The following is an 18,054-nucleotide window of genomic DNA, read 5'->3' as shown; positions in this document are numbered from 1 at the left end:
CACTATGATAGAGGCAATGATGGGATTAGCCATTTCAAACTTTACCTCTGAGACGCCTCAGTGAATATCTGCCTTAGCTTTGCCTCCGTTTCACCATAAAATCTGCAAAGACATGAAACAACATCATTATTGAATCTGGATGATGATACAATTCCATCACTTTGGATCATGTGCACAGTGGTTTGCATTACAATTCAAATTAATTCAGAGAAGTGATACTTGAGCAATTTGACCGTACTTGCTAACAATTTCTGGGCCGTTGATGACCGTCATGTGAGCTCCAATCTCATTGGCTATGGCTCGTGCAATCATAGTCTTCCCGGTGCCTGGGGGACCGTATAGTAAGACTCCTCGGGGAGGTGGGATACCTGCAGAGAATAACAGCTTGCAATTAAATCTTGTTTTAAGTTATAGTAAGACCCAGTTTAAAATTGAATTCTACTTACTTGTTTGTACATTTCCTTTTTTTAAATTAATATATACTTTCTCCTTTTTTTTTTTTTACAAATTATTCCTTTTATTGTGATTATGTATGCACCATTATAAGTTTGAAAATGTCATCATTATACACCGAAGCAAACTCCTTGTATGTGTACTATAAACATACTTTAAACCTGATGCTGATTCTGAAACACGTACCATATTTGGAGAATAACTCTGGATGTTTCAGAGGAAGCTCGATGGTCTCTCTGATGACGTCCAGCTGGCTGCTGAGCCCACCAATCATGCAGTATTTGACCTTTGACCTTTGAGCTTCAGCATCTGGGTCCTCCTGCCCTGCTCTGTCTCTGAAGCTGACTTTAGTGGAGCAGGAGAGGCAGTAGAAGGTGTCAGAACTCTGAGCTCCACCAGGGGGAGCTGTGGGGACACTATCAGCCTGCTGTGAGCTCTCCAGACTGTAAGACCCCTCTGCAGGAGAATCATGGGAGGACGGGGTGCAGGGAGCAGGGGGGGAGGAGAGGGAGGAGAGGTGGGGGTGGGGGAGGTGGGCAGGTCGGCGTGGGGTGCTGGCTGCAGGACCCGACTCTCCATTTGAGCTCGGGGCCCCGTCAGAGCCGTTATCGTCCACAGTGAGCAGGCTGAGCTGCAGGGAGAGGTCGGCTGAGGTGGAGTCCAGCACTGAGTCCATCACGGAGGACTCCTCTGGGTCAGGGGGGGGTCCTGAGGGGGGAGAAGGTCTGTGGAGGCAGACTCCATCCTCCCCTCTTATGGTCTCCACCCGGAGATTGCATGACCGGCCGAAGTAGGTCAAGGGGACGACATTTCCTGGCAGGAGGATGTTCCCAACTGGGACAAGACGGACAAACCAGTAGAGTTATTTCACCCAAAAAAACTGAACATAGAAAGCAATTCAAAAGCATTTTTCGCCAAATTGGGAAAATGTACAGGTTTCATAGCCTAACGTCAAAATTCAGAATCAAATTGTAGGTCACCAATGATTTACGACATATCACAAATCACGTAATATTGTGAAAAAGAGACTTACCCAGAGACCTCAGTAAGAAGCTCTTGAACTCCTCTGTCTCTAGTGTCTCGTCTTTTGACCTGAAAGAAAGTAGGCATGTCAGAATTAACCAGTAAACACATTTTGTAATGATTTGAACCTTTAAAAATTACAGATTATAAACAATAAAAATAAATATGTCCTATCATGTTAAATAAAAACTGATTTGTGTGGATGAAGAGTGTTACAAATATATGTATTTCGTGGTTAAATGCAATCCGGACAATACAAATTATTATTATTATTTGATAGCTTTTGCACTGCAGTTATGAGATTTCCCCAGCAGATGGCAGCATTTACCTGAGATGCACAACCAGGGTATATGCAGGAATCCTGAAGTCGAATTTAATACCTTTTAAGACCTTTTTTAAGACCCTTTCCATACATTTTAAGACCTCATCGCCACTTGGAGTTTTAACCGGTTACATTGGCGACACACTTTACCTCACATTGACTATATACAGTATTGATTGTCCTTCCTCCTTATCTTCCAACCATTTGGACGCAAACTTGCATTTCCCCATAACGATGTTGTTTAACAACCGGCGTAAACGGACCTTCACGCGCTCTCAAGCAGTGAGCGTGCGATGTCCTGTTCAGATGACGTCAAATCCAACGGGATGCCATAAATAAACTACACAGAATCACACTACACACCTACGCAATGATTACATTCAGGCAGACTGTAGAATACAACCGCTTTGGACAATTTATATACTTATTGAAAACAAGCTGCAAAATGTAATACATTGGAAAATGCCCTTTAATACTTTTTAATAGCCTTAATTTTCGCTAAATTGATTTATCAACTTTTAATACTTTTTAAGACCCCGCAGACACCCTAGTGTCAACATAAAGCTGTGTGATACAAACTAAAGGCATTTTCAGAGGTATGGAATTATGGTTGATACTCTTATACATTATTACAATGATTTATTAACATAGAACGTATTCAGCCATTTCTATTGTGATTTGAAATGGGCTTAAATAACACTTTCATAAATACAATAAATAGTGCAGCATTATGATTTGTGGATATGTGATTTGTCAGGAAAAATATTTTAAACGTCCAATTTAAAGTTAAATCATAGCCTTTTAAAAAAAAGTTTAAACAGAAACTGAACATTATAATCTTTATAGTTGTTTGAAGTAGTGTTGTAAAAGACTGCATTAGATAAGTGTGTCTAATGAACTAGCAACTGAGAATAAAATACCTATAATGTTGTATAACTAAGTATAGTGTGAACATGACGTTTTTAATATAATGTGTATTTTAGGTCAGTGAGAGCCAGATGCAGTTTACCTGTTGGAGAGAACCACCTCCACAGCCTGAAGCACAGGACCTGTGATGGGGTGCAGCATCACCTCTCCTCCTGACTTCACTCTCAGGTTATTCTGAGCACATTTCTGAAGACCAACTTTACCACTAGGAAACGTGGCAACCGGCCATCCTAAACACACCTGGAAGACAGAAGAAAAGAGAGACAAATAATAGCAACATCATTCACATCAAGTCAAAAGGTCAGAAATAAGAAGAACTGAAGGCATGCAAAACTGCATTACCCATGTAATATGTTAGTCAGTGGATTTTAAAGATACAATTGTTCACAAATATCTGATATAGAAACTGATGAGAGGAGAGAGACCTCTTGTTGTCCGGTGGGACTCGTCAGCAGCACCGGCCTCCCGATGCAAACACTGGCTGACTTCATTGAGTTCAGGCTGAGTTGGACTAAAATCGATCTGCAACTCTTGGGTGTTTTGTCATCAGCTGGGAGGAAAGATAACAAATATATTAAGTAAATACACAAATAAAAGTTCGACATTCAAACGTAATTCATACAAACTAAAGCACTAGTTACTGCTCTGACAATGGTGAAGAAAATGCTAAGTTTGACTAGCATTTGAGTTGTGGTCTTCCAGACAAGAAACAACCTATTTTGTGGGTAAAGGGTTTAGCGATTCATTCATTGTTGTCTGTAAGCAGCAGGACAATTAGCTTAAGTAGAGATGTTAACAACTTTTAAGATCTTAACGATTTGTCTGGTTGTATTCATCCCCCCTTTTCATACTTGCCAAAAGGGGATTTACCTAATAAAGGCAGGGGAAGACTAAATAAAGTCCCCTTTTGTACAGAAATGAGTCTTACTTTGGAAAGAAAGTGTGATTGTTGTAGTCTTATATGTATGACACAACCTTGACAGCATTCCTTTGCTGATAAGAAATACACACAGAGGGTTTTTCATCCTAGAAAGACTTTGGGAGAAACATGACTTGTATGTCACTAAATATGCATGCAAACACTCAAATATCCCCAAACCTGAAAGCCAGTGTGGCCTCAGTCAGTGTCTCATTTTAAACCAATCTGCTTGAGATAAAACTCAGAAACGTGTCTCTGTCGTCTCCTACTGACAGCACTTTACAGTTAAACAGCATCAGCATCATCTCTGAGGGCAACAGGGACCACAGCGGTTCTTTATCTGCAGTTTGGTTAACCTGCTGATGCATTCACACATGCTAACGTTGCACCTTTATCAAACCACTATTGAACTCTTGTGTTTGTTTAAGCCCAAGAGTCGTACCTTTATCAATGAAATCGTTGACAATGAATGAGTTGCAGTTCAAACTTTTGCAGCTTCCTCCATCGCTGCGGGATGTCTGCAGGCCGGAGGAGTCATTGGACCCCTCGTTCAGTAGCAGGGAGCTGTCCCCCTCACTCAGTCTTTTAGATTTGCTTTTATTTTTCTTTGAAGACATTTTAATATTGGAAAGATCCCCCACGTGAGCACACAGACATGTGTAAACACCGAGCGCTGCTGTAAACTTCCTGGTTAGAGTTTAGTCCCGCCTCCTTTTACCGTAAACACCCGAAATGCACCTTTGACTAAACATTTTACTTTTTATGTATTGGATTGTATCGTGAAAGTACGAGGTTTAATAACACAATTAGGGATTTGTTTCCCCTTTAAACCTTGGTTTAACAGAACATTTTTATAATTTAAGGTTGTATTTGTTGCCAAGAAGTATAAACACATTATTCAATTTGTTTAAATCTATAAAATACATTATAGAGATGCAGTCTTTCATTCGGCATATATTAAAAAAACGTTTTTCCGAGTTAAAAAAAAAGAATGAAACCAAAAAAGTAATGCCAAATTCAGTAGAAAAATCACATAATTTAAAGGTTTATATGTTGCCAGGAAGTAGAAACACATAATTCAATATGTTTAAAGATACATAAAACATTATAAAGATGGAGTCTTACATTCGGCTTATATGTTTTCATAATTGTTAAAGGGTCAATTTGGATTTAAATGACTGGCCATCAGACATTGCCCCCTGCCCTCACACTGTCACTTTATTGTATACCCATCTTACTACATTCATATTCATCATAGTGTTATATCTATTATTATGCATATGTATGTATTAATACACCATACTCCACCCTGCTGTTTATATATCTCATTTATTTTTTGTTTTATCATGTAGCACATCATGCATTTTTATTCTGGGACAGGATTGTTTTATGTTATTTATTTATTTGTAATGTTCCTATATTCTAGTTTTTTTTTTAATCTTATATGTTTGTTTGTATCATGTAGGTTATAGTGTAAATGACACACATCTTGCATCTTGGCTAAATTGTCGGAAGTGTAAAGGCAGTAGGCCTACATTACATTACCAAAGCAGTGATTTGAAGCCAGCTAATCCAAGCATTACGGTTATTATGCAATTTCCGGGGCGGACCTTTACGTAACTGTACTCTACGGAACACACATGCCGGTTAAAACAATAACTACTACTCTCTCCCATTAAACACTTGTTTATGTTAGAGTAGTATAATGGCTGCTTGTGCCTTTGCTTCAAGGTTTTTCCCGCTGGTGAGAGGAAGAGTGTGCTGCAGAGCTTCATGTCGTGCACGCCCAGCTTTCCGTGCGTTCTCGTGCACTGCAGCTCGTGCTCAAGGGTCCGGGGCTCTGACCGGGAGAGAGGACCGGTTCGGTGGAGTGACAGTGAACCTGTCTGACAGCTGTTTACCGGAGGACATCAGTGAGAAATCATTCAGTAGATTACTGAAAGGTAAAGTATGAATGAGACTCATCCACATGTCATCACCTCGGAAATCTGCACCAACTACTGATCATACAGAGGGTGTCCTATTGTCATACTGATATTCTGTACAAACTGTGAAGTCCACTGAGACAAATGTAACATTTGTGATATTGGGCTATATAAATAAACATTGATTGATTGATTGATTGATTGATTGATTGATTGATTGATTGATTGATCAACTAGAATAGTGAGCTAGCCTTATAATATTACTTCCTGGGACTTTATAAAGAAGGCTGCATGATCAGAAATATTGCTTTAAGTAGAGTTTCCCTTGTGCTTTATGCTTAAATGTCCCTTATATCTCAGCTAATTGTTTATTTCCAGTGCATCTGCAGGTCAATGTTTGATTTATACACTAGTTGTTGTCAGAGATGTCGATTTTTAGATCTTTCCACATACGAAACAAACTGTCATAATAATACAGTAGTTGTTTAGTAATAGAAATACAAGAAATGTTGATAATGTATGTTACAAGTTCCCAAGGTGGAGTCTTTGAATGGCTAGTTGTGTCTTATTAGTAGGGCTGCTTGATTTAGACTATAATAATTACAATTATATCAACTGATATTGTGATTGGGATATAATATTTTTGAAATATTATTCACATTATCATTAAATAAAAAATAAAAAATGATTAAGCCCATGAAATACAGTTTGTAGACGAGGACTTCTCTGCAGCACATCAACACTTCATTCAGATATTATAGTTTGTCTTCACCAAATATTGTGCTTCCTGCACTAGTCCTAAATAACATTTTGAATTATTGTGCAGCCTTAAATAATAACAGTCCAAAACCTAAATGTAATAGGCCTACATTTGGGATCAGATAGAAAAAGATAGACCTTTTTATTAGACCAACTGGAAGCAACTAAATGCATTTTTATTTGTTTTATTTATAAATGACATTTGTTAACTTTTGAAATAAGTGCAAGTGGGTCTTTTGCTAAATTGGTTAAATGTTTCCTTTCCCTTCAGGCTACTCCCACTAAAGTGTCTCTGCTGTTTGTCATCTTCTCTCTTCCCATTTTCCATTTATCCCCAGAATAAGATTAGGCATCAATCATACTTCCTGTCTTTAATAATGCATTTTAAAGTGTGTGCATCCTTGTGAACTTTTGACCTCTGCAGATTCTCTGGTCCAGTGGAAATCGGAGGGGAAAGTCGCAGTGTGGCTCCGAGTTCCCATCTCCCTGAGCCGATGTGCCGCCGCCGCCTCTGAGCACGGCTTCTCCTTCCATCACGCCAAACACGACCACACGGTGCTCTCCCTCTGGCTGGGGGAGGAAGAGAGCCGGCTGCCGGGGTTTGCTACTCACCAGATCGGAGTGGCAGGTAGAGATGTATAGCCTAAAAGCTCATTCTTCCATGTCAAGTCAAAGTTAACTTTACTGTCAATGTTTCAGTTTGTGTGTACAGGCAGAGAGATCGACATACCGTTTCCCACAATCCCGAATACAAAAATACAAATATATATATAAAAATAGGTATATCCTATATATACACAATCAACAGACACATGTATACATATGCACGCATTAAGACATACATAAAAGCACAACAATCAATATATACAAAATAACAGTCACTTCAATATCTTTAGGAAATGTACATAGTGCAAGACTGACTGTCCATAGCAACGTGAAAAAGTGTCTTGCTGGATTTGAGTGTCTATGTGGTGTGTTAAAGTCCAGTGGGGGCAGGGGGGAGGGAGGGGAGGGAATTCAGCCTCCTGACTTTAGAAATAGTAGTTTGACAAATATGAATGTTACCCAAAGGTCCACTTACACTCTTTTCATTGAGCTTTTAGCTGAATCTCAGTCTTTATCAGAAAGATGCAGCAAAAAGATGAATTCACCTTGAGTGAAATGTTCTTGTCAAAACAATGTAGCTGGATTGAGCTGTTTGTGCTTCCAAGTTCCAAATGTCTGTGCAAACAGTCATAGCTGCTTGTAGTTATTTATATCCAATATTTGATGTATAGTACTTAGAATACCCTTTTTGACAAAATAAACAGCCTAATATGTGACTATATAAACAGAAAATGAACCAACAATAGTGAAAATAATCTGCGCTTAAAAATCTCTCAATTAACAGCCATATTAAAGGTAGGGTAAGAATGGAGAAACCAGCTCGAGTGCGCTAGAATTTGAAAGTACGCAGCCTTCCTTATAGAGCCCCTCCTCCAACACACACAAACGCGCACATGACCAATGAGGGCACGAGAAGTTTGTGCACGAGATGGAAGGCTGACAGGCAGGTAGGCCATCCAGTTATTTTAGCCGGGCTGGCTCAGATGATTGGTCGTACTTTTTACAGCGCCACGGCTTCCACAGATTACATTTCTTTATGTATTTATTGTCAAAGCATTTCATGTATTCATTGCTATCGGGATGTTAAGAGCAAGTCCTTTAAAATAAGAGAAAATAGACATTCAATGGACATGAAAACGGAGAAAGAAATGCAAAATTAGGATAAAAAGATGGAAAATCAAACACAATTGATAAAAACCTTGAAAATAAGAACAAATATTGGGCAATTGACATTTCATTTTTCAGTATCTAAAGTATTTACCTCCCTTTTCCTGAGTCTCATTTAGAAAAATAAATCTCTAACCTTTGGTCAGAAATCTATTATGTTTTCGCACTTATCTAATATGTTGCAACTGCAAAATCGTTTAAAAGGAGACAAATAAATCTGTGGTAAACTTTGACCTGCATTGGGTTTTTAAACAGGAAACATCAGAGGTTTGTTTTCGTGTCAGCCTGTGATGTATTTTTCAACTTTGGCCCATTTCACTTGCATAGACAGAAATCCATCAGCCGTGAATGTGGGAGAGGATTAACAGAGGGAGGAGTTACAGGCCTGAAGTGTGTGAGTTTCTGATCATCCAGCAGAGGGCAGAGTGTCTTTATAACTGTTAAGAGAGGATGAACTTCAAGCATGTCAGAACATGTCCAGAGCATCCTTCAGTACAGAAGAGGTCCAGAATTTCCATTTGTTGTCGCCAATAATGAAACTAAGGATAGGAATTTGAAATATGCAGCTGTTTGGATAATACTGATACTTGTTTGCCTGGTTCCTTGCAGCTTGTTGTTGTTAAATAGACAAAAGGACCACACATAATGAAAAATCAATTGAGACATAACTGCATTGACACGGAAGAAGTCATCCAATAATAAGTCTTCGTTATGGTGTCTAATGTCCTCCAGAGACCCTAGAGTTTTAACATTCTGTACTATTACTTCAACAAGACCAATGTGGGTGTTTATATTGCTGAAATTGAGGCCAATGCTCCTATAACTGGACGTATTATTGTACTCACCATTATCACTTTAGAGTCGGTTTTAAAGGGGCTCTGCTAGAAAAGGCTTAACAATGACGTGCAGTGAGGTAAAGCCAAAGGACGTGAGCCTCAGAGGAACTCAAATGTAAACAGTAGCTATTTTTACATACTGATAATTAAAAGTTCATATTGCAGGATTACATATGCAAGTTGACTTGTGCTGCCGTGTTAACCTTGGGATGTAACATGGTAAGGGCAACAGCAGAGTATGAAAAAAAGTAATAAGTCAAATAAAATGTCAGAAATTAAGGATTCTGTCTTCACTTCGCCAGCTCTGTTGTGATTGGTCAACCACATAGAGATGTCCCGCCTCTGATGTAACATGGTAAGGGCAACAGCAGAGTATGAAAAAAAGTAATAAGTAAAATAAAATGTCAGAAATGAAGCATTCTGTCTTCACTTCGCCAGCTCTGTTGTGATTGGTCGACCACTTAGAGATGTCCCGCCTCTAAGACACGTATAATATGTTGGAGCGTTAGCCATTAGAAGCACGAGTGTTACATAGTGATGTCAATATGTTCCGGAGAGAAGATCCCTCTGTGGGGAACACAGGGATTGTAGCCTTTGCAAACCATTTACATGCACATAAACCTATATACCACACTACATTACATGTTACTTGTTAGACGCTTTTATCCAAAGCGACGTACATACTCAATACTGTGGGCAATCCCAGGAGCAATTTGGGGTGAAGTGTCTTGCCCAGGGACATATCGACATGCTAACTGCAGTGGGGTTTGAACCTGTGACCATCTGATCCCCATACCAAGGCTCTAACCACTGCACCACACGCCTCCACCTTCACTACAGGGACAGCTTAATAGAGCCTCTTTAAAGATTGATTTTGACTGATGTATACTTGAGTCAGCATCAGTGTTTTTAATGGTTCATCACCTGGTGACTCACAATAACTTTAATAATTGCATTTTGGAAAGCTTCACTCTTTGTCATGCCGGCTCCCCACCCTACAGTGATGTGTCCGACACAACCTAAACAGCAATCAGTCCTTAACTAATTCAATTTTGCATGGAAGCCTAGGGAACCAAAATCAAGGTCTTAGACGTCACAATACTTGTTTCGACAGTATTCTGTAGTGAAACTCAGCTCAAGTGTGATCCCATTTCTACATCTGACCTCATCCTGACCTACACAGCACCCTACAATTACTGTAAAAACTGAAAAGCAGTAGAAGAAGCCTACGTGAAATATCAATTAAGAGAAGACATCAAACTTTGACTCAGAAGCCACGTGTATTATAATTGATCTACCACAGAACCCACAGCTCCTGTGACGGTGGCTTCTGGGCTTTCTGTCTCATAATTCATAATCCCTTTTTTCTCCTCTGCTTCCTATGAGCACTTTGTTTCCTAGACTGAATGCTACATAATGATAGCCTCCCTCAGCTGGCACAGGGATCGGGAATGACATCAGTTTCCACTTGAAAGTCCAAGTCAGGATTTCAAGACGACCCATCCCTATTTACACATCTGTGACATTCATTTAAAGAGGCCGGTCCCGGTCAGTCAGACGGACCAACCAGAAAACATATAGTCCGGTTTACTCTCCTCCTTCAGAGCTGTCATCATCAGCGGCACATAGCTGTCTCTCTGAGTCACTACCTGCTGAAAAAAGCTGCTCAAACAGGAGAAAATCTGGTGAAGTGGGATGTCCACATCATTCACAAGTCAAGCTGAGTCACAAGGACTCTGTTTAGACTCGAAAAAGGAAAGGAACGTATTTTATTTAATCTTAGTCCTCTCCTTTTCCAGACATCAACATACTGTGCTCTTGTTAGCTTATTAGATTTGTAATTTTAGAAAATGAACACTTTTGTCCCTATTTATTCTAAATGTACTTTGTCGTTAAAGCAGCCATAGTCAATATTTGATATCACCAATGGATCACATGAATCTCGTGGGTTAAGGGGTCACTTATTGTGAAAAACCCTCAAAAAGAATTCCCGAAATCCACAGTCAGCTTCACGTAGCATTTTAGCTTCTTTGAGCTCATTGTTTTGGTTTGCAGCCCACAGCTTTACTAATCTAATATTTTATTGCACTCCAGATAGAAGTCCAAGTGGCACTTTTATTGGAGTTTAATATCTGTAAAAGCCACTTAAAGGTGGGGTATGTAATTTTGGAGAAACCAGCTCAAATTTGAAAGTACGCAGCCGAGAAATCTGCCCCTTCCTTGAGACTTCCTTACAGAGCCCCTCCTCCAACACACACGAACGCGCACATGACCAATGAGGGCACGAGATAAGTTTGTGCACAGATGGAAGGCTGACAGGCAGGTAGGCCATCCAGTTATTTTAGCCGGGCCGGCTCAGATGATTGGTCGTGCTTTTTACAGCGCCACGGCTTCCACAGATGACATTTTGTTATGTATTTATTGTCAAAGCATTTAATGTATTCATTGCTATCGGGATGTTAAGAGCATTCCATGGAATATAACAAAAAGTGGATCTGAAATAAATTACATAACCCACCTTTAAGTTCGAGAAGTGGAATAAACTTAAATTCTGTGTGAGTCTAAATTATGAGCAATGTCAGTTGAGTGTTTGTCGGTGGACTTAATTGATCTTTCACAAAAGAGTTGCGAAAAAAAAACATGAATTGGACGAGGCCGGTTTTCACCAGAGGGTCTTACTTAATAATAACTAATAATTGACTTCTCCTGATTGGTCTCCTTTTTAAAGTAACTACTTCAGTGCAACATTTCGACCAGTGTTTGCAAAATATGTGAAATTAATGTCATTGATTGTTTGTTTTCCAGGTGCAGTTGTTGATGAATCTAATGGAAAAGTCCTTGTGGTCCAAGACAGAAACAAGGTATGTGTCGCTTTATTACAAAGCATTGCTCTAAATTACAATAATAAAAAACAGTATTTATTATATTATTGCCGTATAGTTCCCTAAAATTCTTCAGGAAACAGTAGAAAATCCAGAAAACATTACATTTCTAAACAGGAATGTATTTATATATAAACATTTGCCATTATGACACATTTCACAAAATAAAATCATGACGTATTTTGGTTAGTTGGAAATATATTTTGGCAGCTAGTTTACCAAATATTGCCTATTTGAGTCAGAAAGCAATGGAAACGGATCCTTCCATCAACCGATCAGGTGCTGCTAAAGATGTCTGTGATTGATTGTGTTTGTTTAGTGAGATGTATGTTGCCTCTGTGGTTGGAAATCCTCTCACATCTCACACTTAACATTGCTCCACACAACATCAGTTGACCTGAAGCAAACACTCTGTTTACGTGAGCTGAATGCACTCAAACAACTTCATGAGTGTGTGCCTCCCTCAGCTCTCACAGAGCTCTGCTGTAGTGCTCAACAGACCCCCTTTAAAAACACAGTTTATACACAGATCTGTTTGCATTCAAAAACAAGATTGCACCATGATGCTGCGATTTCAAAACGAATTATGTTTAAAGATGTCTCGGCTCACTTGACTTGATGTAAACAAGGCAAGAAGTAACGTTCACATCAACAGGGTGTCCGCGGGGTCTTAAAAAGTATTAGAAGTTGATAAATCAATTTAGCGAAAATTAAGGCTATTAAAAAGTATTAAACGGCATTTTCCAAGGTATTACATTTTGTAGCTTGTTTTCAATAAGTATATAAATTGTCCAAAGAGGTTGTATTCTACAGTCTGCCTGAATGTAATCATTGCGTAGGTGTGTAGTGTGATTCTGTGTAGTTTATTTATGGCATCCCGTTGGATTTGACGTCATCTGAACAGGACATCGCACGCTCACTGCTTGATAGCGCGCGAAGGTCCGTTTATGCCGGTTGTTAAACAACATCGTTATGGGGAAATGCAAGTCTGCGTCCAAATGGTTAGAAGATAAGGAGGAAGGACAATCAATACTGTATATAGTAAATGTGAGGTAAAGTGTGTCGCCAATGTAACCGGTTAAAACTCGAAGTGGCGATGAGGTCTTAAAATGTATGGAAAGGGTCTTAAAAAAGGTCTTAAAAGGTATTACATTTGACTTCAGGATTCCTGCATATACCCTGATCAAGTGTACATGTTGTTACCTAATCAGTATAAATGCTGAAAAAGTGTAAGGCAGCTGCTTCTGTCCTAAATACAAACATACTTTGTAATGTGACCCCACACCACCATTACTGCTTAAGTACCAGGAAATGATAGCATTAAACGTCACACAAGTCCTGGCATTGTGCAAACCCATGTTATATAAGGTACACCAGTATTTCAATCAGGAGAGACGGTTTTGATGTAAGAATACATATTTATTGCCAGGAATACACAAATGAATGTAATGGAGTTTTGGCGATTAGGCCCCGTTGTGCAGGAGTATCATTCCCCCCCGGGGTCTAGACACTGGTGGTGGTGAATAGATGGTTTGGTTCGGTCTGAAGGGGAGTGGCTTAGCTTGACCCTGGATTCAGAGGGACAGGAGGTGAAAAGGGGTGGAGGAGGGTTGCGTTGAGTCACCTGAAATGACAGCTGTCAGAGGGGAGAGCAGATTGAAAAGGGTTAGCGGAGCGCTATGATAGGCTTGTGAGAATAGAGCGAAGTGATTGGTTAAGCTGGGGAGTGACGCCCCCGATCACTTATTGAGAGGAGAGAGAGTAGTAACATGGACATATAGTCAATTAATGAGTAAAGAAGGTCTTCCTGGTTGAACTTGCGCTGAGCTTCATATAGATTTGATGCACTGTGGAAATGCCGTAGTTGTTTCTCCCTTCACCCAAGAACAAGTTACAACAAGCCACCATTAAAGACCAAAATGAAAAGCATGTTAAAAGTGTAAATGCCCCTTAACGCTAGCACGGGGTTTCAAGCCTGTGTAAGGTTAAAACTTGAGGGTACCTAGAGATATCACAAAAGTCTCCCATATTTCCAATTATTGCGTCACTGCCATTTATAGCACACATACAGATATATGTGTAAGAAGTGTATGTGAAAATAACAGTGTACATTGATTAGTAAATTATAAATTTAATTTAAGGTCATTTATAAGTATTCTTAGCTAAGGCTTTAGGACATTGTAAAAAAAAAATTATGAGCAAAGTTGTATTGATTGTTTTGACTGCTGATTTATGTTAACAGTTCATTTGAAGATAAAATAACATTAAGCTCTGGGTAACTGGATTGTTTCTCTTATACTCAACTGAATCCAAGCATTCAAGACACAATTCTATCGCTTCATAGAAAATTAAAAATAATCCTTGGTTGCAAAACTGTTCACCAAAGAGCCTGTTAAACAACTGGCCTCCAGAGGAATAAAACATGTCAGAGTTCAGATGTCTGCAGGAACAAAATGTACCCTGATTTATTCCAACATATATTATTTGTCATTACTCTATTGTTGTCCATGTCTTATACTGATCAATAACTCTTTGAGGATTGAATTCCCCAAATGATTGTCTAACACTGCGTCGTATTAGGGTGAAGTTAGAAATAAAAAAGACACACATTTTAAAACCAAATACATCTGTCCAGAAAACATCTGACAGTATAATCTGAGTTCAAGATCCATTTGAAGCTGTTATGCCTTTTTCTTGTAAGTCTCTCAGAAAGTTCAGGTTACAGTAAAACCACTATAACATCCAAGTCCTTTGACCAATATAGTGCACATTATAATTGACTTTATTTAAGTGGGCCTGTTTGCTGACAACATGCAGCAATGTGTCCCAGCTGGGAATCCTAAAAGCTTCTAATGGGAAGCAGTTAGTGGCCTGGAAGTGTGGGAAGTATTTAATCTCTTCCTCTCCTCCTCCATCGGGCTGTTTACTGGAAATGTGCTGCACAAGAGTCTGGCAGTTCAGAGCTCACGAAAGGGTACGAACTTCCGGAAACTAAAGATATTATCACTCACAACAAGGGACAGATCCTCAGTGAACTGAAGGTTGTTTACCGACTTGGGGAGTAACAGAAAACATGTAACAATATTACGTAATTAGCATTCAAACAAATACAAATGTATTCCCTAACAGTTACAAAAACATTGATCCAACCAAAAAATAGGGATTACTTGCAGGATTACAATTTTACAATGCACTAATTTAATTATATATGAACTGCTGCCTGCATGTGCTTAATGAAAGGCAGGTTTCTTCTTTTCTAAGGTTACATTGTTCTGTTTTCTTGCATAATACACTTAAGTAAAACACATTTTAGTGATATTTCTTTCCTCTTGTAGTTATTTTTCATTCCATTTAAAATGGAGGTAATCCACAACTAGTGGAAAGGGATCAGGTTACATTACTAAAAGGGGTCCTATTATCTTCAACTTTTGTATTTTATCCTTTGCAGACCATTCACATGCACAAAAACCTATGTAACAAACTATAGGAAAAGGAAAACCCCAAAAAGCATCATACTGTGAAACTCAGATTAGTTTACTGATTTCCATTATTTTACAGGTAATAAGTAATTATAACGGAATACACTTTTAGACCTTCCCAACCCTGTTTTTTTACTCTGAAAATGACTAAGTGCTACCGAGGTGTCCCTGAGCAAGGCACTGTTCCCTACACTGCTCCTACAGTAGGATGGGTCAAATGCAGAATGTACATTTCCCCTCTGTGGGCTGTGGCTCAGTCGGTAGTGTGCTGGACTTGAAATCAGGGGGTAGCAAGTTCGAGTCCCACTGCAGTCAGCATGTCGTTGTGTCCCTGGGCAAGACACTTCACCCCAAATTGCTCCTGTGGGGATTGTCCACAGTACTGAATGTATGTAAGTCGCTTTGGATAAAAGCGTCTAACAAATGACATGTAATAATAATTAAGGGCATATCACAAGAAAAAAAATATATATCAAAAAACACCACACTGATTAGAGTTACACAAAATCTCTTTATTTCTTCCTTTCCAGCCCATTCATAGAAACAGCTTCAAAAATATAGCATTCTGTTGACAATACACACAAATAAAAGCTGTAGTGCACATGTGTTCAAGGAACAAGGAAAGATGAGATAGCATTTCTAAATGGGAAAAAAAGCACTGCATACAAATGTCTTTGATAACTACAAAAATATATATATATACACAACACTGACATCATAACTTAACCAGCAGCATACTGTTATTAAATATCGAGGGTAAGTGGTGAAACAGCTTTTGAAGACACACTTCACCGCAGCAAATGTAAAAGCCTCCAGAGTGAGGCACTAAATATAAAACATAAAATGAAAGGATGCTCTTATTAAACATCTCTCTACATGTTTAACTATTAGTTTAGATACATACGAAGATACTTTCACAAAGTCCGCTACTTGCTGTGATTTTATATAACAACAAAAAACTTGGTGCCATTGATTTTTAAACACTTGCAGGAAACAAGTGACTTTAAACTGGACGGCACCAGAAGAAGTTTAACACAAAACAAGATATGACTCTAATATACATTTACAGCAGTGCCTTCTATCACAATTGATGTTGATTTTTATTTCTGTATTTCAGACAATGAATGCTTGGAAGTTCCCCGGCGGCTTGTCTGATCTAGCAGAAAATATTGGTGAGTGTCACAAAACTAATACAGTACATCTACAGCTAAAGCCTTCGATTTTAGATGATGATACATTCATTTGAACCGTACAAAACAAGGCACATGATATATATATATATGCAAATATTTATATCTGTTTCTCCAAATTCACCTCAAAAGCAGCTTTGGTATTATATACATGGCCCAACACAAAAAGCAGCGTTTGTCTTTACAAAAAATATATATATTTTCCCTTTTCCCCCACATCTTAAGATCAGGTGACTCTGACAAGGGAACGTGAATATATTCCTTTTAGTCAAGATCTTTACAATTCCTCCACGTACATTTAGTAATATTTTAAAGGTCCCCTATCATACTGTTTTTCATCAATATATTATAGGTCTCAGATATATAAAACATGTCTCTGAAGTGTTTGTCTCCAAACACCAAACAGATCATTGCAGCATCCCATAATCCCCTCTGTTTCAACCCTGTTTCAAAAGTGCTGATTCTCTGTCTGTTACTTTAGATGAAAATAAGGAGCCCCTCCCCACGCCCCTCTGAGAGAGATTTGGTTAAAAAGAACACAATGGTGCTCTAGGAGGAGATTCAGGTGATAAGGTGGGGGGGGGGGGGTTACCTTGGTTGCTGATTGGCTAATGGTTACACAAGCCAAAAAATCGTTATGACATCATAAAGTGGCCAAAATCTGATCAGCTCATTTTCAGACAGGTTTTTATATAAATGGATCAGGACAAAAAGAGAGAGAATCTTTTTTCCTGAAACTTTCAGAATCTCTTTACACAGAGGGGACACATGTTGATGTATAAAATACATGAAAAAGTGGATTTTGCATAATAGGTGACCTTTAATGAATCTTTCTCAGGTACTACTGCGGTCAGGGAAGTGTTCGAGGAAACTGGCGTTCGCTCAGAGTTCAGATCTCTACTCAGCATCAGGCAGCAGCACGACCTACCCGGCGCCTTTGGCATGTCGGACATGTACATCATCTGCCGACTCAGCCCTCTCACCTATGACATTAACTTCTGCACTCAAGAATGTCTGCGCTGCGAGTGGCTCCAGCTTGCAGAGCTAGCTAAGACCGAGCACACCACCCCGATCACCGCTCGTGTCGCCCAGCTACTGCTCCACGGCCTGGAGAGCGGCTTCCACAACATCGACCTCTCCATGGAGGTGATTCGTGCCGTCTACTCGGGGAAGTTTTACCAGCTGTATCACCGGCAGCTTCCTTCCACACTGAAATCCTAGCACCCCGATGGGGTTATGTTGACACATAGCTGTCAGTATTACTCATTTAAAGTGTATTTATGACTGGAAGGATGTTTGCAGTGTGTCTGTCTTCCAAAATATATTTGGAACAATAGAGTGGTGCAAGAATGAATCCTAAACCTGGATGTTAGCATAGAGCAGTTAGCATTGAGGAGTTAGCATTTCGGGGTTCCTTCATCTGGTTTGGGATACAAGGACTAATACAAGCTCATGAGATGTTCACGTTTAGTTATACGACAACATCAGTAAATACCCCAGTGGTGAATGTCTCAAGCTTCTATGTGTCATAAAAGCAATAGTTGCGAACTAAATCACTAAATGAAA

The 18,054-nt window shown here is 39.2% G+C and overlaps 2 protein-coding genes across 2 annotated transcripts in view; one reads left to right on the top strand and one right to left on the bottom strand.

Annotated features, from left to right (window-relative positions):
- spata5 (spermatogenesis associated 5) overlaps positions 1–4,322 on the bottom strand; it is a 128,551-nt gene extending 124,229 nt beyond the window's left edge. The window contains exons 1-7 of the mRNA XM_034133753.1: positions 4,087–4,322; positions 3,151–3,275; positions 2,808–2,965; positions 1,487–1,545; positions 640–1,287; positions 239–368; positions 46–102 (exon numbers count right to left, since the gene is read on the bottom strand). Of these exons, the coding sequence (XP_033989644.1) occupies positions 46–102; positions 239–368; positions 640–1,287; positions 1,487–1,545; positions 2,808–2,965; positions 3,151–3,275; positions 4,087–4,261 (1,352 nt within the window). The 5' untranslated portion in view covers positions 4,262–4,322. The remainder of the gene's footprint in view (positions 1–45; positions 103–238; positions 369–639; positions 1,288–1,486; positions 1,546–2,807; positions 2,966–3,150; positions 3,276–4,086) is intronic.
- A 941-nt stretch (positions 4,323–5,263) lies between these two features.
- nudt6 (nudix (nucleoside diphosphate linked moiety X)-type motif 6) lies at positions 5,264–18,049 on the top strand. Its single transcript, XM_034133802.1, has 5 exons — positions 5,264–5,587; positions 6,753–6,956; positions 11,743–11,798; positions 16,416–16,470; positions 17,327–18,049. Exons 1-5 carry the CDS (start codon positions 5,350–5,352, stop codon positions 17,707–17,709), a joined length of 936 nt encoding a protein of 311 aa, XP_033989693.1. The 5' UTR covers positions 5,264–5,349; the 3' UTR covers positions 17,710–18,049.
- Positions 18,050–18,054: the final 5 nt, after the last annotated feature.

The sequence above is a fragment of the Trematomus bernacchii genome, unplaced genomic scaffold (genome assembly GCF_902827165.1).
Source record: "Trematomus bernacchii unplaced genomic scaffold, fTreBer1.1, whole genome shotgun sequence".
Classification (NCBI taxonomy): domain Eukaryota; kingdom Metazoa; phylum Chordata; class Actinopteri; order Perciformes; family Nototheniidae; genus Trematomus; species Trematomus bernacchii.
Note: the sequence above shows the minus strand (reverse complement) of the source record. Positions and strands in the feature narration are given on the sequence as shown.

Coding starts and splice junctions, on each gene's coding strand:
- nudt6 (XM_034133802.1), top strand. CDS start 5,350: ATGGCTGCTTGTGCCTTTGCTTCAAGGTTTTTCCCGCTGGTGAGAGGA. Junction 6,957..11,742: donor TCACCAGATCGGAGTGGCAG/GTAGAGATGTAT, acceptor TTTGTTTTCCAG/GTGCAGTTGTTGATGAATCT. Junction 16,471..17,326: donor TGATCTAGCAGAAAATATTG/GTGAGTGTCACA, acceptor AATCTTTCTCAG/GTACTACTGCGGTCAGGGAA.